The sequence below is a fragment of the Podarcis gaigeae genome, assembly GCF_964106915.1.
Source record: "Podarcis gaigeae genome assembly, chromosome: 4".
Lineage (NCBI taxonomy): Eukaryota > Metazoa > Chordata > Lepidosauria > Squamata > Lacertidae > Podarcis > Podarcis gaigeae.
The window spans coordinates 94,308,689-94,331,757 of NC_139677.1; the positions used below are offsets into that span (position 1 = coordinate 94,308,689).

General features: G+C 46.2%; 1 protein-coding gene across 1 annotated transcript in view; it reads right to left on the minus strand.

Moving 5' to 3' along the window:
* The window catches only part of CCDC81 (coiled-coil domain containing 81), a 31,578-nt gene extending 8,581 nt beyond the window's left edge, over positions 1 to 22,997 (minus strand). Inside the window, exons 1-11 of the mRNA XM_083736710.1 lie at positions 22,598 to 22,997; positions 18,644 to 18,705; positions 17,364 to 17,520; positions 16,060 to 16,316; positions 14,060 to 14,145; positions 12,873 to 12,964; positions 11,727 to 11,844; positions 6,047 to 6,173; positions 3,822 to 3,968; positions 2,286 to 2,393; positions 659 to 828 (exon numbers count right to left, since the gene is read on the minus strand). Coding sequence (XP_083592836.1) covers positions 659 to 828; positions 2,286 to 2,393; positions 3,822 to 3,968; positions 6,047 to 6,173; positions 11,727 to 11,844; positions 12,873 to 12,964; positions 14,060 to 14,145; positions 16,060 to 16,316; positions 17,364 to 17,520; positions 18,644 to 18,705; positions 22,598 to 22,676 — 1,403 coding nt within the window. The 5' untranslated portion in view covers positions 22,677 to 22,997. The remainder of the gene's footprint in view (positions 1 to 658; positions 829 to 2,285; positions 2,394 to 3,821; positions 3,969 to 6,046; positions 6,174 to 11,726; positions 11,845 to 12,872; positions 12,965 to 14,059; positions 14,146 to 16,059; positions 16,317 to 17,363; positions 17,521 to 18,643; positions 18,706 to 22,597) is intronic.
* Positions 22,998 to 23,069: the final 72 nt, after the last annotated feature.

Here is a 23,069-nt window from a genome sequence, read left to right on the forward strand (position 1 = left end):
TTTTCAAAAAAAAGTTTTGAAAAACACATTGAATTTCGCATAGCTCACTATCGACATCTAGTGTCACATTTGTATGTTGCACTTTACAACGCATTTGAAACATTTCATTTGCAGCTGTGTAGCTTGCCGACAAAGGTCCGTATAGTTAAAGCTATGGTTTTTCCAATAGTGATGTATGGAAGTGAGAGCTGGACCATAAAGAAGGCTGATCGCCGAAGAATTGATGCTTTTCAATTCTGGTGCTGGAGGAGACTCTTGAGAATCCCATGGACTGCAAGAAGATCAAACCTCTCCATTCTGAAGAAAATCAACCCTGAGTGCTCACTGGAAGGACAGATCCTGAAGCTGAGGCTCCAATACTTTGGCCACCACATGAGAAGAGAAGACTCCCTGGAAAAGACCCTGATGTTGGGAAAGATGGAGGGCACAAGGAGAAGGGAACGACAGAGGACGAGATGGTTGGACAGTGTTCTCGAAGCTACCAGCATGAGTTTGACCAAACTTTGGGAGGCAGTGGAAGACAGGAGTGCCTGGCGTGCTCTGGTCCATGGGGTCACGAAGAGTTGGACGCGACTAAATGACAACAACAGCTGAGTCCCTGGAGACCCAAGTTTGGGAAACTCTGGCCTACAGGGGCAACTCGTCCCAGAAGACTTACTCTTCTGCCAGCTGCACTTGCTCCAGGCGGTCAATGAGGTCCTGATCCTGCCTCAGCTTCAACTCTCTGGCCATCTTGTCGTCCACTTGCTTCCCCAGCTGTTGTGCGTACACCTCTTGCTTTTGCTGAATGGTGGCACTGGTAGGCCTCTTCTCAAAGATGTACGATTTCTGTTCAGGAAAGAGGCCCCCGTCGGTTGAGAAGACCTCATCTAATCTTGTGCATTGAGGGAATTCCCAACCACCACAGAAACACGGGGAGCTGCCTTAGACTGAGCCAGGCCATCAGGTCATTGTAGCTCAGCACTGCCAACATGGACTGGCAGCAGCTCTCTAGTCCCACTGGAGATGCCTGGGTTGAACCCAGGCCCTCCTGCATGCAAAGCATACGCTCTTGCCTCTAGCCATGGCCTGAAATGTCTCTTCCCCGTGACAAAATCACACCTGTTGAAAACCCCCAAAGAGATGAGAACCAGTGCAGTATAGCGGTTAGAGGTTAGACCAGGACCTGGGAGACTGGGGTTCAAATCCCCCGTGCGCCACGATGCACCACTGGGTGGCTTTGAGACAGTCACCATCTTCTGGCTTTGCCAGAAGGTTGTTGTGAAGAGAGCAAGGGCCAAGTGTGCCACCTTCAGCTCCTTGGAGGAAAGCTGGACTATTGATGTAATGAATAAATCAATGACATTAGCGGCAAACCCAGAGTACAGTCCTGGTGTTGGGGGTGGGAGGTGGGAAACCGTCTGCTATTGCTAAGGTTGAGGGACTGGCCAGATTCTGAACACTACAGTGGTACCTTGGTTCTCAAACGCCTTGGTTCTCAAATGCCAAAAACCCGGAAGTAAGTGTTCCAGTTTTCAAACGTTTTTTGGAAGTTGAACGTCTAATACGGATGTCGGCTATTGTTTCTGGGGCACCTGCACCAATCAGAAGCTGCGGCTTGGTTTTTGAACATTTCAGAAGTCAAATGGATTTCCGGAATGGATTAAGTTTGGCGCTTCTGTTTTTGCTATTTTTTGTATTTTTGTTTTTAAGGCTTTTTCGGTTAATTTGTTTTTGTGACTGTGTGGAACCCAGTTCAGTGACTGATTGATTGATTGATTGATTGATTGTGTGGCTGTGGAAATGGATAAAAGCCCCCCATCCAAACAATGACTATCATCAGTGCAGGTAAGGTTTGTTTGTTTTTATCATCTACAATACTGTCTTATTCATTTTATAGTACAGTACATTGATTATTGCTTTCATTTTACGGATCAATGGTCTTGTTAGATAGTAAAATTCATGTTAAATTGCTGTTTTAGGGGTTGTTTTCAAAAGTCTGGAATGGATTAAACTGTTTTGCATGACTTTCTATGGGAAAGCGCACCTTGGTTTTGGAACCCTTTGGTTTTGGAACAGACTTCCGGAAAGGGATTAAGTTTGAGAACCAAGGTACTGCTGTATTACGAATGTTTTCATGGATTGTTTTCATTTATATTATCGCACCCTGCCCTGGTATTACCCTGGTATTCAGAGAAAATAAATAAGTACTGAGCTATTTCAGAGCACCTCCCTGTCTTGAGTGGAAAAAGATGAACCCGCTTTGACCAGAGATGCCAGGGCTATCGCAGAGGGCATGAACTCACGTAGCTGTCCGAAGGTTTATCGTTCTTGTGGTTCCTGGTGGCTTCGGCAACCCCGAGGTTAAAAGCCGCAATTCTCTGGTTCTCTTCTCGATTTGTCATCGCTCGCATCTGTGGTGTAGGAGATTTGCCGGAGGTGCATTCAAAGTGAAAAGGGGAGGGCAGAATAAAAGGGGGTGAGAAACCGACAGCTTACAGTAATGCTTTGCCTTAAACGTGCAATGCAATCTCTCCCTCTCAGCATCCTTATAGATGCATTTGAGGCGAAGGGCGACAGGGTGTATACCTGAAGGAGCGTCTCCACCCCCATCATCCAACCTGGACACTGAGATCCAGCATCAAGGGCCTTCTGGCGGTTCCCTCACTGCGAGACGTGAGGTTACAGGGAACCAGGCAGAGGGCCTTCTCGGTAGTGGCGCCTGCCCTGTGGAATACCCTCCCAACAGATGTCAAGGAAATAAACAGCTAGCTGATGTTTAGAAGACATCTGAAGGTGGCCCTGTTTAGAGAAGTTTTTAATGTCTGATGCTGTGTTGTTTTTGATATTTGGTTGGAAGCTGCCCGGAGTGGCTGGGGAGACCCAGTCAGATGGGCGGAGTATAAATAATAATTATTATTATTTTTATTATTATTATCTTCATTGCTATTTTTATTTATTAATTTGTTAGTCACTTTTTCTTCCTCAAGGTGACCCAAAGCGACTTACAAGCAAACATGACAAAAAGGTCAAAACAAAAAAAATTCCTTCCAGTAGCACCTTAAAGACCAACTAAGTTAGTTCTTGGTATGAGCTTTCGTGTGCATGCATCTGAAGAAGTGTGCATGCACACGAAAGCTCATACCAAGAACTAACTTAGTTGGTCTTTAAGGTGCTACTGGAAGGAATTTTTTTTGTTTTGACTATGGCAGACCAACACGGCTACCTATCTGTAACTGGAACTATGACAAAAAGGTGTGAGAAAGCCCCAACAAACAAGGGTGTGTTCTCTAGAAAGGCAACACAACGCAACACTTTCTTTTACTCTCTCAGTCTAATTCTTCCCCTAGATATATTAGTTTTGCACCTGCACGGAGACTTTAACCCAGGAGATGTTCTCGAACAAGCAACCTCTACACACTGGTAGCAGTGAACATAAGAGTCTACCTTATTCAGAGACCAGGAACAAACAAATCTGCCGGTTTCTCATTTTCCCCAAAGTTTAATTCATTTCTCCACATTTCCACAACAACTGTCAACTTTTAATTTTCATGAAAATTCATCGGCATCTTAGAGGGGTCTTCTCCTACAGCAAACAGGTGTGCTTGATGTTTTGATAAATATGCACATTTCTGCAAGCCATTCCCCCTAATACAATGCATTTTCATATACTGTCACTAATTTTTGCATTTTCATGCCCAATTTCCTCTTAATACAGGCATTTCTGCATGTGTGAATCCATCCTCAGTAGAAGCATCCCTTTTCTTGTTCAAAAGATCTGCCCTTTTTTAAAATTAGACGAAGAAGAAAAGGGTGTTGTTTTTATTCTTGTGCCGCCTTACCAGCTGCCTCTGAAAGGCTTCGTGATCCTTTAGGGCCTGATACTGTGCCAATATCCTGTCTTCTTCCTTCTCTTTCTTCCTCTTCTCTTCACCCAAGTACAAAGGGATGCTCCTCTGAGCACGCTGCATGCACAAGTAGCACATTTCCTGGGAATGCATATAGTACAAGCCACAGAGACATTATTGATTTGAAGGCTTGATTTTGCCGCTTTTAGCTTGTCGACTCCAGTGTTCAGACGAAGTAGTAAACCATAATTTGGCATGATGAGAATAAGCCGCAGCAAGCCTTGGGCTCTCACTCTCTCCTTTCCCCCCTCTTCCTCCTCCAGTGTGGCTGTGGAAGAGTAGTTTAGAAGCATTTGCTTCCGGTTTCCATTAACCGCAGTTTAGTGTGTTGATCAAACCAGCAAACTGTGGTCAGCTTTAACTATGAGTCCTTTTAAAAAATGAAAACAGGAAGATCGTTTACCTATTCTCTGAAGGGGCTAAATATCCTTAAACCTGTGGTTTTCAACCAGTGCGCCATGGCACCCTGGGGTGCCTTGAATGAGGGTCAGTGAATGAGGGTCAGGGGTGCTATGGGCAACACTGGCCTTTGTCCCTCTTTCCTTCCCTCCCTTCCTCTGATGCCCTCTTGTGTCTCTGCCTCTCAAAGGCTTGCACAACTGTTTGTTGCAGCAGCAGCCCTGGCTACAAGCTCTCCAGGCAAATGGTGCCTCTGGGGCTGGCCAGGGGGTGCTTCCCAGGCCCCTGTAGGGCAGTGTGATGAGGCACCTCTCTTTGGGGCAGGTGGGGGGCAGTTCGGAGATCAGAGGTGTCAGCTGTGGCTGCCCGGAGGACTCCCAAGGAGAGAGGAGAGGAGGCTGAGGGAACACTCCAAAAGCGAGGATGTCTGAAAAGGGGTGAGGGGCTGCCAACTCTGCAGGCAAGGGGTGACATAACTGGGCTCTTGAGCCCCACAGGGGTGCTGCAGAAAGAATATCACTGGTCAAGGGAGCCATGGACCCAAAAAGGTTGAAAACCTCTGCTTTAAAAACCTAAGGCTGTTCTGTTTGCCTCAGCGTACCAAAGAATCAACACAAGTTAGTCACCAATACATTGTAATAGCACATCAGCTCCAAACTTCCCTCTGACTTGAGTTCCTCAGAAATGGAGGCAGAAAAAGAGTTTCAAAAATGAAAATTTATAAAGGCTAGTGGCTTTCAGTAGATAAAACTTGACTTGGCACGACTGCACATTGTCCATTATGGAGAGTTGGGTGTCTCTGGTGGCAGATTTGAGGGTAACATTAGAAGGCTGCAAATGCTCAATTATTATATTTCCATCACAGTAAACCGCCCAAATAATGAAATACAGGGTTGTGGAGGAGTGTTGTTGGGCTATTACTAGCACTGGAACAGCTATAGGGAAAACTTTACAGCCTGAGAGCTGCATTTTCTTTCTGGGCAGACTTCTAGGGGCCACAAAAGGTCTTCAAAGACAACCCCATGTTTAACACATCGCAGTGGTCCAGTCCAGTCGTTTTTGCAGCAAAAAGGAAGCGCCACAAAAAGTGCATGCCACAAGAAATGCATTAGTGTTTGAGATGCCAAAAGATGCACACAGTTGTATACAAAATGTGAACCCTGTTTTGGAAATACAGGGCTAGAACACTTCTCAGCCACAACTTTGCTAAATCCACACTTCCCCAGTAGGTACAAAAGCGCCAAGGGGGGTTCTTTTGCCTTGCGCATGCTTTGTATGCAAGCGTGCGCACCACCGCTCATGCCCCCACCAAAGCACCACCAGAGACATTAGGATCTAGGACAAAACAGGATTGCATCCCCGAAATCCCGCCCTCCCAAATCTATCTAGGAAAAACAAGCACAAATTTTGCTCCAGCTCAGAAATTCTTGGTGGTGTTTGCACAGGCAAAAGCTATTGTCTGTTCAGCATTCAAACACAGATCTGCTCCTTGCTTGTGTAAAAAGGCTCCTTCCAAGTAGGTGCAATGACTAGAGCGTTGCCATAAAGGCAAAAGAAGTGTCATATGTAAGAAATGTCCATCACAGGCTCCTCAGACTTCAGGCATGGCTAATCTGTGGACCTCCATATATATATGTAAGCAATGGGCCAAATATGGGTCACGGGCTGCCGGCTGCCGACTTCCGTCCCCTACCAAAGGCCATGCCTATTTGGCCCTGCACAGATATAGACGAAAAAGGAAGAAAAGCTACGTATTATACCTGGCCTGCCCTACCATGATCTTGACAAATTGGGGATGGAGTCCGGGGCCTGAAGGCAGGAATTTTGGCGGGGCTGGCTTCGTGCTCTGTCTTCGGGGCTTCGGGAGCGGGCGTTGTCGGTCCTTGCCTGGAGAACACAAAAACATGGCCAGCAGGCGTTTTATGCATGCCGAACACGGGGCTGTGTCTCTGGAGAAGGCGAAAGTGTCTGTCCCGACTTCCGCCTTGACAGTGGGATCGGATGTTGGACAAACTTAACATGAATGTCGCTCAATCCCTAGCAAACTCTGGGGCCTTGAGTAAGGATTTGGCCTTCCATCGCGCTAACACCACTACCCTCACCATCCTTAGAGGGATCTGTTAGAATTTCTGCTCTGTGGTTGCAGTCATAGGATTGTTGTCTATCACATGATGTGGTATGTTTTGACTCCACAGAGTGGGAAGTGATGGAGACAGGATGTTTGTGTTACTGTGTGTTAAGTGGAACTATTGTCCTTTGTTCTTTCTCTTTGCTGTCTGATGCTAGAGAGAGAGGGAGCCATGTTGCAGTGCTCCGTGTGTATTTATATGTAAATAAAGTAGATTAGCCAAAATGCTGAGTTGCTGAGGTCTGTTACGCAAGCTGCGAAGACTCTGCAGATCCCTAAGTGTGCCGATATCTGTTGGCATCGGTCGCTGTGATGTTCGGGCAGAAGAAAGCTTTTGAAGCTCCCTACACTCGACAGAGGGCAAGATGGTTGGACAGTGTTCTCGAAGCTACAAACATGAGTCTGACCAAACTGCAGGAGGCACTGGAAGACAGAAGTGCCTGGCGTGCTCTGGTCCATGGGGTCACGAAGAGTCGGACACGACTAATCGACTAAACAACAACAACAACAACAACAACAACAACAACAACACACTCGTGTAGGACCCTGACAGAGAAACATGCCTGACTGGCATGTTCTCTCCCTCCTGGTCGGTCATTCGGGAACTTCAAAAGCTTTCTCCAGCCCAAACATAACAGTGATTTATGCCGAAAGGCATTAGCACGCTTAGGGATCCTGCAGAGTATTCACAGTTTGCATAACAGAACTGAGTAGCACAGCATTTTGGCTAATCTACTTTTATTTACATACAATACACTCAGAGCATTCTGACTTAGCTCCTTTCTCTTTCTCATCAGACAGCAAAGAAAAAAAGAACAAAGGACAATAGTCCCACTTTCCGGAATACAGTAACACAAAACATCCTGTCTCCGTCATTTCCCACACTGTGGAATGAAAACACACACTGTCATGTGATAGACAACAATCCCATGACTGCAAACATGGAGCAAGAATCCTAACAGAACCACCAGCATTGGCACTGCCCAGTCCGTTTAAGGGCAGTCTATACCTGAGACCTCCTTCCCCTGAAGAGAAGGGTAGGATCAAAGCAGCAGGCGTGCTGAATGCCATTATCTAAATAAACAGAATGCAAAGAAGGCAAGTTGAAATTCTATCAGCCTCCTCATCTTTGGTGCCGTCTGTTGTGTGCAACGTTATAATCAGCTTCCCTTGCAAAGAAGATGCCTCCATGTTAACCCACAAATAATGGAAGAGGTCTCTGGTTTATCTCCTCCAATTTCCCTCAGCCCTGAACAAAGGATCTCTTCCAGTTAAGGACAAAAGTTCTCCTACATCTTTAATTGCTGGCAAATCCATTTTTCAGTGGCTTCGGAGAGCAACTGTTGGCCTCTCACACAACGCCTCAGACGAGCCCTTAAAACATTTAAAAAGCCTTTCAGCGCCGAGGACTTTGACCTTGTTGAAACCAAACAGTGTCTTGTCATCAAGAGGAAGGATAGAATTTGCCCCCGATCGAGAAAGAGGATCCTGAGTCTCTTCAATTATACTTTGTTGTTCAGCTGCACAATAGCTGCTGCAGAGAGTATATGGGGAGGGAAGAGCAATGGTCAGGAGAAAACCAAAGCAGACTCTTTAGGTTGAGAGGGTGACCTGCACCCCAAAGAACATCTTGCACAATAAGGAAGGTTTTTGTGACTTCGTGAAGAAGCAAACTCCTTGTCTGAATCCACAATAGCACTAGACTGAATCCCTGCGGGCCAAATTATTATTTATTTTTTTAAAAAAAAATTATTGAAGATTTTTTATTACAATAGAAAGAAAGGAAAAAAGAAAAAAAAGGGGAAAAAAACATAACAGAGTACAAACAATGTTCCTTCTCTTCATTATTGGACTCCCTCACGTCTCTCACTCCTACTTTCCAAATTTATAGAACCTTAACCAGCAAATTATCACCTTGTTTCCATTCTTATTGTACACTTTTCCAATATTTTGTCCCTAAAAGGTAAAGGTAAAGGTACCCCTGCCCGTATGGGCCAGTCTTGTCAGACTCTGGGGTTGTGCGCCCATCTCACTTAAGAGGCCAGGGGCCAGCGCTGTCCGAAGACACTTCCGGGTCACGTGGCCAGCGTGACAAAGCTGCATCTGGCGAGCCAGAGCCGCGCACGGAAACGCCGTTTACCTTCCCGCTGGTAAGCGGTCCCTATTTATCTACTTGCACCCGAGGGTGCTTTCGAACTGCTAGGTTGGCAGGCGCTGGGACCGAGCAGCGGGAGCGCACCCCGCTGCAGGGATTCGAACTGCCGACCTTTCGATCGGCAAGTCCTAGGCGCTGAGGCTTTAACCCACAGCGCCACCTGCGTCCCTATTTTGTCCCTAACTTTGAATAATTTTATCTAGATCTTAAATCTCTAATCTTACCATGATATTTATTCAAAATCTATTTTTCTCATAAAATTCACTCATTCTCGCAATCTTTTCACCAAATTTTTTGGTGCCCAGTTGTTTTCAAATCTCTCATCCTTCTTAACTCTCATACAATTTACAGTGCTTTTGTAAATAGTCCTTGAATTTCTTCCAATCCTCTTCCACTGCTTCCTCTCCCAGGTCTCGAATTCTGCCAGTCATTTCTGCTAACTCCATGTAGTCCATCAGTTGCATCTGCCATTCTTCCAGTGTGGGCAAATCTTGAGTTTTCCAATATTTAGCGACGAGTATCCTTGCTGCTGTTGTTGCATACATAAAAAATGTTCTATCATTCTTTAACACCCTCTGGCCAACAATCCCCAAAAGGAAGGCCTCTGCTTTCTTAGGGAAGGTATACTTAAATACCTTTTTCAGCTCATTATATATCATTTCCCAGAAGGCCTTAACCCTGGGGCAAGTCCACCAGAGGTGAAAGAACGTTCCTTCAGCTTCCTTACATTTCCAACACTTATTGTCTGACAAGTGGTATATTTTTGCTAGCTTGACTGGGGTCATGTACCACCTATATATCATTTTCATCATATTTTCTTTTAAGGCATTACATGCCGTAAACTTCATACCGGTGGTCCATAACTTTTCCCAGTCAGCAAACATAATATTATAGCCAATGTCCTGTGGCCACTTTATCATAGCTGATTTAACCGTTTCATCCTGTGTATTCCACCTCAGCAACAAGTTATACATTCTTGAGAGTACCTTAGTCTTAGGTTCTAACAGTTCTGTTTCCAGTTTCGATTTTTCCACCTGGAATCCTAACTTTTTATCCAATTTAAAAACCTCTTTAATCTGAGCGTAATGTAGCCAATCTCGCACTTTGTCTTTTAGTTTCTCCAAACTCTGCAATCTCCAATTGTCTCCATCTCTCTCTAATATTTCCCAATATTTCGGCCCCCTGCGGGCCAAATTAGATAGGAGTGCAAATGGGGCTCCAGCCCTGCATTTCTGTATTTTGGAGACTGATGGGGGGGGGGGGGAGAGAAGCACTTGTAGGCTGAAATCACTGGGTGGGAGGCAGCTGTTTAACCCTTTCTGCATCTCTCAATTCCCTCCTGCAAAGGAAACCCTGGTAGCTTAAACAAAAAGCAACCAAGTTGCTGAATCAGAAATGGGCCCAGCAATATAAATGGGGCGGATTTGCAGGGGAGAACCAGTGGGCGTTGCAGGGTTTAAGAACCCATTCAAGTTCAAACTTTGCCACCAAATCCCGGTTCTGGGCGCAGATTGCTTTGAGCCAACGTTCTGACTCAATTCGATATTAAAATTGCTAGAGATCCCACAGACTCCATTGCCATTCTTCTTTTAAAAAGTATTGCAATGTGCATACGGTGGTACCTCAGGTTACATATACTTCAGGTTACAGACTCCGCTAACCCAGAAATAGTGCTTCAGGTTAAGAACTTTGCTTCAGGATCAGAACAGAAATCATGCTCCGGCGGTGCGGTAGCAGCAGGAGGCCCCATTAGCTAAAGTGGTGCTTCAGGTTAAGAACAGTTTCGGGTTAAGTACGGACCTTCGGAACAAATTAAGTACTTAACCCAAGGTACCACTGTATTTGTGCATGGCAGGGTTAGGGAGAGGGCAAGGGCAAAACATTTGACCACACTGTCCGTTTGAACTGGGCCACTATCTCAGACAGAAAACCAAACAAACACCTCTTGACCCTGAAGATTCTCATATTTAAAGTGCACAGGGAAATGAGATGGGACAATTCCAGCCACACGACTCAGCGTGGGAATAAGATGGATGAAAGCATTTACAGGCCACCCTGAATGTTTAAATCTTAGAGCAGTCTTTCCCCACCTGTTGTTCTCCAGGTATTTTTGGCTACAACTCCCATCAGTGCCAGCCAGGATGGCCATGGGTCCTTGGAGATGCAGTTGTAGTTCAACAACATCTGGAGGTCACACAGCTGTGGCAGTTGTGATACAGGCAGGGATTCCATCAATGGTGTTTCCGAAAAAATTTACACAACACTTGGGAAGACAGGCGAACTAATGCCAGTGTACTGGAAGAAGCAAAGATCACCAGTGTTCTTCAGCATCAACTTCGTTGGACCTACTCCTTAACCTGAAACTATTCTTAACCTGAGGTACCACTTTAGCTAATGGGGCCTCCCACTGCCACCACACGATTTCTGTTCTCATCCTGAAGTAAAGTTCTTAACCCAAGGTACTATTTCTGGGTTAGCAGAGTCTGTAACCTGAAGTGTCTGTTCTCCGAGGTACCACTGTCCTCTTTTCCAAACTTAACAATGGTAAGCGTAATGCTGGTGGTCAACAAAAGAGGTTCAAAGACTCTCTCAAGGCAAATCTTTAAAAATGTGGTATAAACACCAACAACTGGGAAAGACTGGCCTGCGAGCGCTCCAAATGGAGAACAGCCGTTACCAAAGGTGTCAGGGGCTTTGAAGATGCTCAAACTCAGGACAAAAGGGAGAAATGTGCTAAGAGGAAGGCATGCTTGGCAAACCCTCACTGTGATCAACTCCCGCCTGGAAACCTATGTCCCCACTGTGGAAGGACGTGTGGCTCCAGAATTGGCCCCCACAGTCACCTACGGACGCACTGTTAAAGCTGTGTTCATGGAAGACAATCTTACTCGGCTACGAGTGATCGCCAAAGAAGAAGACAGGCGGAGAGGCGGAAGAGCAAGAACTGATGACCTGGACCCATATGGCCAACATGTCCTAGTTGTTTTCCCCAAAGCGTTGCTCTCTAAAGCCTAGGGCCCTAGAGTGATGCAACCAATCAGAGCAAGCCGCTGGGCTAGATTGACAAGTGGTAGGAGTCCATCCTACGCAAGCTTCTTATCTTCACAGGACCAGAGAGAGACAAACCTCCTGGCTGCCTTCAGAATCAAGATCTTACCTTTGCGGAGGCAGCTTGGGCTTCAAGTTCTTCTCATACTCTTCGGTCAAACAGATCCCTGAGACTTTGGCTGGAGAAATGAGCTGGCGAGACAGAAGGCGCTTGGGCGAGAGATTTTCTACAGGGAGGACAGAAGCAGAAGGTTGCGTAAGAATTCCACAGAGTGAACGGAAGCAGCTTGTGAAAAATTAGCTGGGAAAAGTGCACATTTTGGGGGAGGGGGAGAGAGATTAAGGGACTGCACCATTCTATTGCAATACAGTGGTACCTCAGGTTAAGTACTTAATTCGTTCCGGAGGTCCGTTCTTAACCTGAAACTGTTCTTAACCTGAAGCACGACTTTAGCTAATGGGGCCTCCCGCTGCCACCGTGCCCCCGGAGAACGATTTCTGTTCTCATCCTGAAGGAAAGTTCTTAACCTGAAGCACTATTTCTGGGTTAGCGGAGTCTGTAACCTGAAGCGTATGTAACCTGAAGCGTATGTAACCTGAGGTACCACTGTAATGTGAAAACCCTACTCAACCATGGATGAAAAATGCAAACACTCACACACATATGACAAGCAAATGTGTGCAGTTTTACTTTCCCCACAAATGTCCCATTTAAAAACCAACCAAGTTCTGTAAGCTCTTTGGTTTATCTTGCTTACTGGTAAATAAAATTTGAAGGAGGAGGAAAAACCTAAGGGGGAAATATTTACTCTATCAACAAGGGAGGAGATTCGGTTGCAGACCGACATTTGTTGGAGCATCTGGCAAGAAGGGAAGGAAGTGGGACATAGACACATCTTTGCCCTTCTGTAGTGACTACTGCTGTAAAATATTTTTGCAAGCTGCCTCAAAAACTTTGGTTAGTAGGCAGGATATAAATACTCCTGAACAAATAAATAAATAGAAGAGAATGGCGTCCTCTCCCCGCAGCCCCGCAAGATGTCAAAATTTCTAGAGCTTTTCCATTTCTGCTTGAGGTCATGTCTGTGATATGATACACAGCCTGTTTCCAGGACAATTTTGGACACGTCCTGGTATGTTGCAGGAGGACAGCCACTATAAAGACATATCAGTCTTTATATCAGGAAATATTTCCTTACATCAGGAAATATATGAAAATAAAATGGCTTGCGAAGGCAAAAAGCTCTTGCCCAACCTTTTTTGCTGTTTTCTTTCTCTGCCTGCTCCTTTTCCTTCCTGGCCTTCTCACCTTCTTCAGGGATGGTTCCCATCTCAACCCTGCGGTGGCTGTGAGGGCACAGAGGGTGAAAATCAATCAAAACAAATGGCTTTGGGTGCCCTCTTCCACACACCCAAAAGGGGAAGTTGAATTGTGGGGAATTTATCATGGACTTCGAGAGCTGGAAGGGACCCAAGAGACCTTATAGTCTAAACCCCTGCAAAGCAGGAACAGCAATGAAAGACTCCCCAGCAGGTGATCTGCTCAAAGGCCTCCAAGAAAGGAAAGTCCACCACCTCTGGGTGAAATTTAAGGTGGTGGCACCCACCAGAGGGCCCTTTCCCAAGGACCACGTCAAACCTGGAAGCATCCCTGATACAAAGAGATGGGCTAAGGCTGATGAGGACAGAGGTAAAGGGATCTTAAGCAACAGGTCTGAGCCTTCACCTGAGACTCTGGAGAGCTGCTGCCAGCCAGAGTAGACAATATTGAGCTAGATGGTCCAATAGTTTAGCAATGTATGTGGAACTAAGTAAGAGGGTTAGGGTAGTGGACAGGGAGAGAAACTTAGTAACACAGAAGGAAGACGCAGATTGGAATAATGGAATTGTAGAGTGGAAAGGGACCCCAGCGGTCATCTAGTCCAACCCCCTTCAATGCAGGAATCTCAAGACCCCCATCCAGTTTGAAACCATACCAGACCCTGCTTAGCTTTGCAAATGTGCTAGCAGTTTTATGGCTGCACCGATTGTCCCGTTTTAACCATTCATCCTATGTTATAAATAGTTCTAGTCACTGCCTCCCTTGCATTCATGTACCTGTGGTTTATTTTGTTTTAGTTCCTATTCTATGTCTGCATCTGTTCGGCATTTGTCAAATCTAATCTAATTGAAAAGTAAAATGATACAGCCCGAGACAATCGGAGGGGTTTGCGATCATTACCCACCCAACAGTTATTCAACTGCAGTTCAGAGGAATAAAAACAGCCATTGTGGCTTGCAGCCACCCTTCCCCAGAAGCCAGACCATCCAGTGGTCTGGCAGCAGCAGTGTTTTGAACTACTTGCAATTTCCATCCCATCTCAGAAAGATCAAAACTGTTTCGCAGTCACCTTAGGAGAGAGACAGGTGAAATCTACGTGCAGATCAGGTGAGGCTACCCACCTTGGAAACAAAACCACGTTACCGGTGCATGAATGTGGAAGAGCAGTTTCTTTGGCTGACAACACCGAGTCCCCTGTGCCTGGCCTCTATAACAAAACAAAAAAAGGGTGGTGGTTCATATATATATATTTTTAGACACTGCTTGACTGTAAAAGAAAAACAAGTTAACTCAAAGCGGATTACAAAGAGAATAAAACAATACGATTGTTGGTAAAAGAGCAGAAAGCAACTATTTAAAACCTTTTTGAAAATTAAATCAGCAAAACTAAAAACAGGTTTGAAGGCACATCAACATTTGGCTCATCTGGGTAGCCTTGTCTAAACAAAAATGTTTTTAGCGGGTGCGGGAAAATAGGCAGGGAGTTCTGAAGTCTAGGTGCTGCTACACTAAAAGATCAATTTCTTACAAATGTGGAACAGGTATTGTGTGGTCCCTGTAGAAGGGCCAGTTCCGCAGATCAAAGCACTCAGGTGAGCACATTTGGGGCAAGATGATCTTGCAAGGAAACTGGTCCCAAGTTGTTAAGGGCTTTGTATACTAAAAGCAACACCTTGAATTTGGCTTGGTGGCAAATTGGCAACCAGTGTAGACCTCTAAGAACAGGTGTCCTATGCTGGCAAGGCCTCGTTTCTATTAGCAATTATGCTGCAGCATCCTGCCCTGTCTGTAGCTTCTGGATCAATTGGAAGGGAAGCCCCACGTAGAGCACATTGCAGTCATCCAGTCTTGAAGGAACCATGAGCAGCACATCTTTAAACTATGGAACCTGATCCCACAGAAGGTGGTGAAGGCCACCAAATTGGACAGCTTTCAAGGAGGATTAGACAAATTCATGAAGGGAGGGTTATCTAGCCTCCTAGCCCTGATGGCTGTGCTTCCACAGTTGGAGGCAGCACAGCTGCTGGAAACCACAGGAGGGAAGAGGGCTCTGGTGCTCAAATCCTGCTTGCAGATTACCCAGCGGCATCCAGTTGGCCACTGTGAGAACTGGTTGCTGGATGGGCCATTTGCCTGAGCCAGCAGGCTCTCTTTATGTTCTTAGGAGGAGCGGGTGGCGCTGTGGTCTAAACCACTGAGCCTCTTGGGCTTGCCAATCAGAAGGTTGGTGGTTCGAATCCCCACAACGGGGTGAGCTCCTGTTGCTCTGTTCCAGCTCCTGCCAACCTAGCAGTTTGAAAGCACACCAGTGCGAGTAGATAAATAGGTACCGTTCTGGCGGGAAGGTAAACGGCATTTCCGCGCGCTCTGGTTTCCGTCACAGTGTCCCGTTGCGCCTGAAGCAGTTTAAGTCATGCTGGCCACATGACCTGGAAAGCTGTCTGTGGACAAACACCTTATATATACATCCAACTAATGTACTTAGTGTTGCATCAACAATACGAATCGTAGAAGAGTCATAGAAACAGAGTTGGAAGGGACCCTCTGGATCATCTAGTCCAGGAATATGCAGCTGTCCCATACAGGGATTGAACCTGCAACCTTGGCGTTATCAGCAGGTAAAGGACCCCTGGACGGTTAAGTCCAGTCAAAGGTGACTATGGGGTTGCAGTGCTCATCTCACTTTTGGACTGAGGGAGCTGGTGTTTGTTCACAGACAGCTTTCTGGGTCATGTGGCTGGCATGACTAAACCACTTCTGGCACAACGGAACACCGTGACAGAAATAAGAGTGCATGGAAATGTCGTTTACCTTCCTGCGCAACAGTACCTATTTATCTGTTTGCACTGGTGTGCTTTCGAACTGCTAGGTTGGCAGGAGCTGGGGCAGAGCAATGGGAGCTCACTCCGTTGTGGGGTTTCGAACCGCCGACCTTCCGATCAGCAAGCCCAAGAGGCTCGGTGGTTTAGACCACAGCACCACCTGCAACCCCCTTGCACTATCAGCACCACACTCTAAACAATGAAACTGCCTCAAATGTAATAATTATTTATTATTATGACAGGTGAAATATCAGACCGGAACAACGTCCAGGCCCAGAAGGAAACGATGACCAACGTACGTTTGTAAGCGCCTTCAGGAGATTCCCACTCCCATCCATGGCGCGAAGGAAGTCTTTGTAAAACTTCATTTTCACCCTGTTGTCCCGGATCACCAGCACACCGATCCCTTTGAAGGTGAACTCGACCGTCTGCTTGGTGGCGATGGACCGCGAGAAAGACAGCAGCGTCTCTCGGACACATCCTTCCACGGTCTCCCTGTTGAAAGGCCCCTCCAAGGATAACACTATGAAATTTAGTGGAACAATTGGGATATCACCTAGGGGAGGGCAGCAGGAAAAGAATTGGTGAAGAGAGAAATCATCTGAATAGGAAGCAAGACTATGTCCATCCCAAGGGGCATTTGCCAGTGGTGGGCAGGGCAAGAGGCAAAAGTAGGCGGAGCAACAAATGTAAATTTTACCTTTGTACAAGAGGCTAGTTTTTTTATATATACCTCTCTATCCTCTGTTCAGACAAGTGAGAGGCACTGTACCCAAGAAAAAACACTCAAAGTGTGAAACAACAGCCAGTGAGGAGAGTGTGGGGCCTCAGGATAGTTCTGAGGGCCAAACAGAAAGGCCTGAAGGGCCACATTTGAATCCCCAACTCTGCAATGCATCTTATGAGTAAAATGTTAGAACACTAGTAGCTTGTTCACACATTTCTCCCAGTAGAGAAATTTTTTTCACCCTCATCTTGGACCGTTGGTGGAGAAGAGAGATGTGGCCCCCAGGCCTCTCCACCTGGCCCTTTTGATTCATAGGCCATGCCCACTTCACAGGCTACACCTCTCACTGGCCTTGCCCCGCACCTTCCTGAAGTACTTTTCCCTTGCTGAAATGTGTCCCTGAACCGCAATGGCGGTGCATCTTCCTTACCTGAAACATGAAGCCCAATATTTTTGCAGCCTACTGTACAAAGGTAAGAGTAATACCTCTTACCGTCTCCACTTTTGCCCCTGGCGTCAATCACCACTGGCGTACGCTGACCCTTCACTCTACTCTCCCCATATCGAAAATCTAATTGTACTGTGCTCACCTGTGTTGGTGATGGCACTAGTGCTAGCCAATAGGTGCTCACCACAACCAGCTTTTCCCTGGCTCAGGCCATGAACTATGAAATAAAGCTGTCCTGTGTTCCTAGGGCAAAAACTAGTTTCTGCTTCCCATTCTTTCCATAACTCTGCTGCCATCATCAGCGCTGCTGCATTTTCGCTCCATAATATCATGTGTTACGTTGGTTGCCTAGCTTGGTTGCACACTGCAAAATGTACCCTGCACACACGGGCATGGAGGAAAGCACACACTACAACCCCATTTCTTACCGGGAGTGTGTATTTTGTTAAACTTCAGCCCATGGATCTGCGCAAGTTTCTCAGACAGAAGGAACACAGGCCGCTGTATGAGGATGTATTTGTTATTACCGACTTCAAGCTTCTGTCTCAAGAAGGAGAAAGTCCCCAACCCTGGTATTAAGACACCCTGAAAAAAGAAGGCACAGCTGGACTACTGTAATGGTTTAGAACATGAGCTATGAAGTCACCAGTTCAAATCTTAGGTTGGATCAAACATTAGGCAAGCCATACCCCACACCCAAGGGATGCGGGTGGCGCTGTGGGTTAAACCACAGAACCTAGGACTTGCCGATCAGAAGGTCGGCGGTTCGAATCCCCGCAACAGGGTGAGCTCCCGTTGCTCGGTCCCTGCTCCTGCCAACATAGCAGTTCGAAAGCACCTCAAAGCGCAAGTAGATAAATAGGTACCTCTCCGGCGGGAAGGTAAATGGCATTTCCGTGCACTGCTCTGGTTCCCCAGAAGCGGCTTAGTCATGCTGGCCACATGACCCGGAAGCTGTACGCCGGCTCCCTCGGCCAATAAAGAGAGATGAGTGCGGCAACCCCAGAGTCGGTCACAACTGGACTTAATGGTCAAGGGTCCCTTTACCTTTACCCCACACCCACAAATTTGGAAAAAGACCTTAGCTGATTGGGATAAGTGCTTAGCATTCAGAAGGTTCTTGGTTCAATCCTTGACATTTCTAGGTAGGGCTGGCAACTTTGAGAGTTGTTGCGAGTCAGTGTAGATAGCGCTGAGAACTAGATGGGCTCACCTGATAGGATTGTTGGAAGGGTTCTGGGCATGAAAGCCCAGTTTGCACCATCAAATCACAATATGCATAGGCTTTGTACACCCAAATGCAACCCTTCTGCTCCTCCCTTTGGATGAGTATTAACCATAACGTCCCATCAGGTGAGAACCAGGAAACTATGGTTAGCGGCTTCCATATAAGCCAGGATATGAAGCCATGGTTTCGAGTGTGTTTCTGAACCCAACAAGATTGGAAGCCATTTCTTCAGTTCTGGCACCTCTCAGGTGGCCACCATTGCCATTCTGAGAGGGAGGTCTCATTGTGATTCCCCAAACCTCTTTTTCCAGAAAATAGCACTGCCTCCAAGAGGGATTCACCTTCTGTGAGCATGTTCACACCAAACATCAGCAAAAAAGGAGAATTTATCTGCACGCACTCTGGCTGCTTTGACCAGAATGAACAAATGCCCAAATCTTTCAAAACAAGCATTTAAGCAAAGAAACAAACAATTCCCACCTTATTCATGGAAAGCTGCTTTTCAACAAACTCCGAAACAGTGCCCCAAATACCGAGGATATCTGAAATGCAAAAGATATAGAGTTATCCTGCCTTCTGCTAATAAAAGGAAAGCGAAGGAAGGATCCACAGGCTATAATAATAATAAATTTTATTTATACCCCGCCCTCCCCAGCCAAAACTGGGCTCAGGGCGGCTAACACCTAATACAAAAACAATTTGATTGAAATACAACTTAAAAACAAGATTAAAATACAACATTTAAACATTAAAATACAGCCTCATTTCAATGGAAACTCAAAGCAAAAAATTTTGGGGCGATGGAAACGTCAAGTCTTCACCAAGGCTAACTATCCAGACTGGTCCTACATGGGCCAGAAAAAAGCCAGGGAAGTCCTCAAATAGGAGTTCCATCACAGGAAGAGAAAGGAAAAAAGAAGAGGGGGAGGGAATCAAATTGATTCCAAGCTGAAGGCCAGGTGGAACAACTCTGTCTTACAGGCCCTGCAGAAAGAAATCAGATCCTGCAGGGCCCTGGTCTCATGAGACAGAGCGTTCCACCAGGCTGGAGCCAGTGTTGAAAAGGCCCTGGATCTGGTTAAGGCTAATCTAACTTCCTTAAGGCCTATGACCTCTAGGGTGTTGCTATTTATGGACCTTAAGTCCTCCGTGGGGCATACTGGGAGAGGCGGTCCCGTAGGTACATGGGTCCTAGGCTGTGAAGGGCTTTAAAGGTCAAAACCAGCACCTTAAATCTGACCCTGTACTCCATCAGGAGCCAGTGGAGCTGGAAACGCACTGGGTGAATATGCTCCCATGGCAGAGACCCTGTGAGGAGCCTCGCTGCAGCATTCTGCACCCGCTGGAGTTTCTGGGACAGCTTCAAGGGCAGCCCCGCATAGAGCGAATTACAGTAGTCAAGCCTGGAGGTGACCGTTGCATGGATCACTGTGGCCAGGTCGGGACGGGAAAGGAAAGGGACCGACTGCTTGATGCGGTGAAGGTGGAAAAACATCACCTTGGCTGTTGCTATGGGGCATTTGCATCTGGAATAGCCAACATGTTGCCCTCAAAGGATGTTTGTGCTATAATTCCCATCACTCCTTACTACAGTGACTCCTCGCTTTTCCAGACAGTGAGAAGCCAATTCCACTTCCCTTTCACAACTAATATTAGACTGATATGTCAGCAACAGAAGGGAACACTGAGCTACCTCAATGACTCTCTTGCCTTGAATGGAGCCAGCAATTTTGCAGTGGAATACTTTAAATACAGTGCTGCAAAAGGCCCTTACTGAGATTTCTCAAACCATGTTATAGGCAACTGAATTCAGGTCACTGCATCAACGTCGAGGGCCAACTCCCTAGATGTCATGCCGACAAAGGTCCATATAGTAAAAGCTATGGTTTTCCCAGTAGTGATGTATGGAAGTGAGAGCTGGACCATCAAGAAGGCTGATCGCCAAAGAATTGATGCTTTTGAATTATGGTGCTGGAGGAGACTCTTGAGAGTCCCATGGACTGCAAGAAGATCAAACCGATCCATTCTGAAGGAAATCAGCCCTGAGTGCTCACTGGAAGGACAGATCCTGAATCTGAGGCTCCAATACTTTGGCCACCTCATGAGAAGAAAAGACTCCCTGGAAAAGACCCTGATGTTGGGAAAGATGGAGGACACAAGGAGAAGGGGACGACAGAGGACGAGATGGTTGGACGGTGTTCTCGAGGCTACCAGCATGAGTTTGACTAAACTGTGGGAGGAAGTGGAAGACAGGAGTGCCTGGCATGCTCTGGTCCATGGGGTCATGAAGAGTCGGACACGACTAAAGGACTAAACAACAACAACAACAAACATGCATAGGGGAACAGCACCAAGCTGTCAGATGACACCTGGAAACCAATGTGGGCCAAGGGATGGGGCCAGACCCACACATAAATATGCCTGCTTAATACATACACAAGCTGCAAACACACCATTCATTTAAAGTGCATTAATTCCCCCCAAGGAATCCTGGGAACTGTAGTTTGTTCAGGTTTGTTTAGCATGCAAAAGGTCTCAGGTTCAATCCCCAGCTTCTCCATCTAGCGCTGGGGGAGTTCCCTTCCTTAAAATCCTATTGAGCTGCTGCCAGTCAGTGCATGCAATACTGAGCTAGATGGGCCAGTGGTCTAACTCAGTATAAAGCAGCCTCCTATCTTCCTAGCTGATTTCAAGTATTAATGGGGAAACGGTGGTTATGAAGGGGATGGAGAGGCAGGTAAGATAAGGACATAGCCTTAAATGGAGTCAAACAATTGATCCATCTAGCTTAGTGCTCTTTACAGGGTAGACTGGCTGGCAGCCGTTCTGCAGGGAGACATTTCCAGCCCCCAGAGACTGAATCTGGAAATTGAATCTGGTGGACCTGTAAAGGGGTAAAAGCGTATTGGGAAATAATCCATCATGAATTGGAAAAAAAAAGTTTAAAAGTACTTTTCCCAGAAAAACCAGAGTCCTTTTTGTTGGGGTTAATTCACATGGAAATTCCCAGGTGTCAAGAAAGGTTACTTATTTTTGCTACAACTGCGGCCCGCGTTTTGTTAGCGCAAAAATAGAAAACAAGCGAGGTCCCAACTATAGAAGAGTGGCAACTTAAACTGATGGAATATGCGCAGCTAAACATATCGAATAAGAGAACAAAAAGAACATGCATTTAGAGAAGATTGGAAAATTTCTATTGAATATATGGGGGGGGATTGTGTACACTTGAAAACACTGGCAGCATTAAGATAAATTCAACAGTGTAAATAAGTTTTGATGGATGCAATGATGGAATACTGAATGGTTCGGTTTATATAAAATATGTAGGGATTTATAGTATGCAAAATGAACCACAGAAATAGAAGATGTTTTAAGGAGGTTTAAATGAGTATTCAAAATTGTAAAACAGAAAATGTGTGTGTGTGTGTGTGTGTGTGTAAACTAAAAGTTGACTAAAAGTTAAACAGATTAAAATTTCCTCAACTTTTTAAGCACCTTGGTAGGCAAGAATGTTTTTAGCAGGTGCTGAAAAGAGTACACGGAAGGCGCCTTGCTTGACCTCAATAGGCAGGGAGTTCCACAGACTCCTTGGAATCTCATTTTCCAGATGTTGCAATAGGATAACTTTTGTGTAGATTTAAGAACAAGACATATTAGATGTTCACATAGAGTAAAATTGGTTTGCAATGTAATTTCATGCCTATTATATTAGCCTTTCTGGCTTGCTCGGTGCCACTGGTTTCTTCTTTCCAGTCATATGTATCTTTATGTATATGTATTGTTGTTTAGTCGTTTAGTCATGTCCGACTTTTCGTGACCCCATGGACCAGAGCACGCCAGGCACTCCTGTCTTCCACTGCCTCCCGCAGTTTGGTCAAACTCATGCTGGTAGCTTCGAGAACACTATCCAGCCATCTCGTCCTCTGTCGTCCCCTTCTCCTTGTGCCCTCCATCTTTCCCAACATCAGGGTCTTTTCCAGGGAGTCTTCTCTTCTCATGAGCTGGCCAAAGTACTGGAGCCTCAGCTTCAGGATCTGTCCTTCCAGTGAGCCCTCAGGGCTGATTTCCTGCAGAATGGATAGGTTTGATTTTCTTGCAGTCCATGGGACTCTCAAGAGTCTCCTCCAGCACCATAATTCAAAAGCATCAATTCTTCAGCAAACAGCCTTCTTTATAGTCCAGCTCTCACTTCCATACATCACTACTGGGAAAACCATAGCTTTAACTATACGAACCTTTGTTGGCAAGGTGATGTCTCTGCTGTATATGTATATGTATATGTATATGTATATAATCTGGGATTCTCTTGCATGCAACAACAGATGCTTTCTCAGGTACAGTCATTCATAAACGCAATTTGCACTGCAGCATATTAGCCTTGTGGTTCATTCAGGAGGCTGAACTGTAAAAACCCAGCGGGGAACCAGAGCTTACCTTCTGTCGTGAGCTTAGGAAGTGTAAGGAAGACGTTCCTCCCGCCCTCCAAGATCGTGGCATGGATGGTGTCCAGCATTTTCGAATCCTCTTTCCCGCTTTTCTGCCTTTACCAGAGGAGAGAGAGAGAGAGAGAGAGAGAGAGAGAAGTCCAAGCAGAAAGCCAGGTAGACTGGGCTGGTTTAGGGAGGTTCTCCTTGGGTGTGGGGGCGGCGGCCGTCACATAGCTCCTTCTCACTTCCTTTTATGCGCTCCAGCCTTCAAAGCGCTGCCCATTTCTCCTCTTCTCCCCTTTTCCTCCTCCGCATCAGTGCAGAAGCAAACCGATTTCTTGAGAGCGCGGAGGCGATGGCAGAAAGGGGGAAATTCGCCTGGGCGCACAGCGGCGCCTCCAGAATGCAGGATGGAGGGGGCGGGGCCATGAATGGGAGGGGCGGGGCCGTCGCTAGGACGCGGGTTCCCGGTTGCTAAG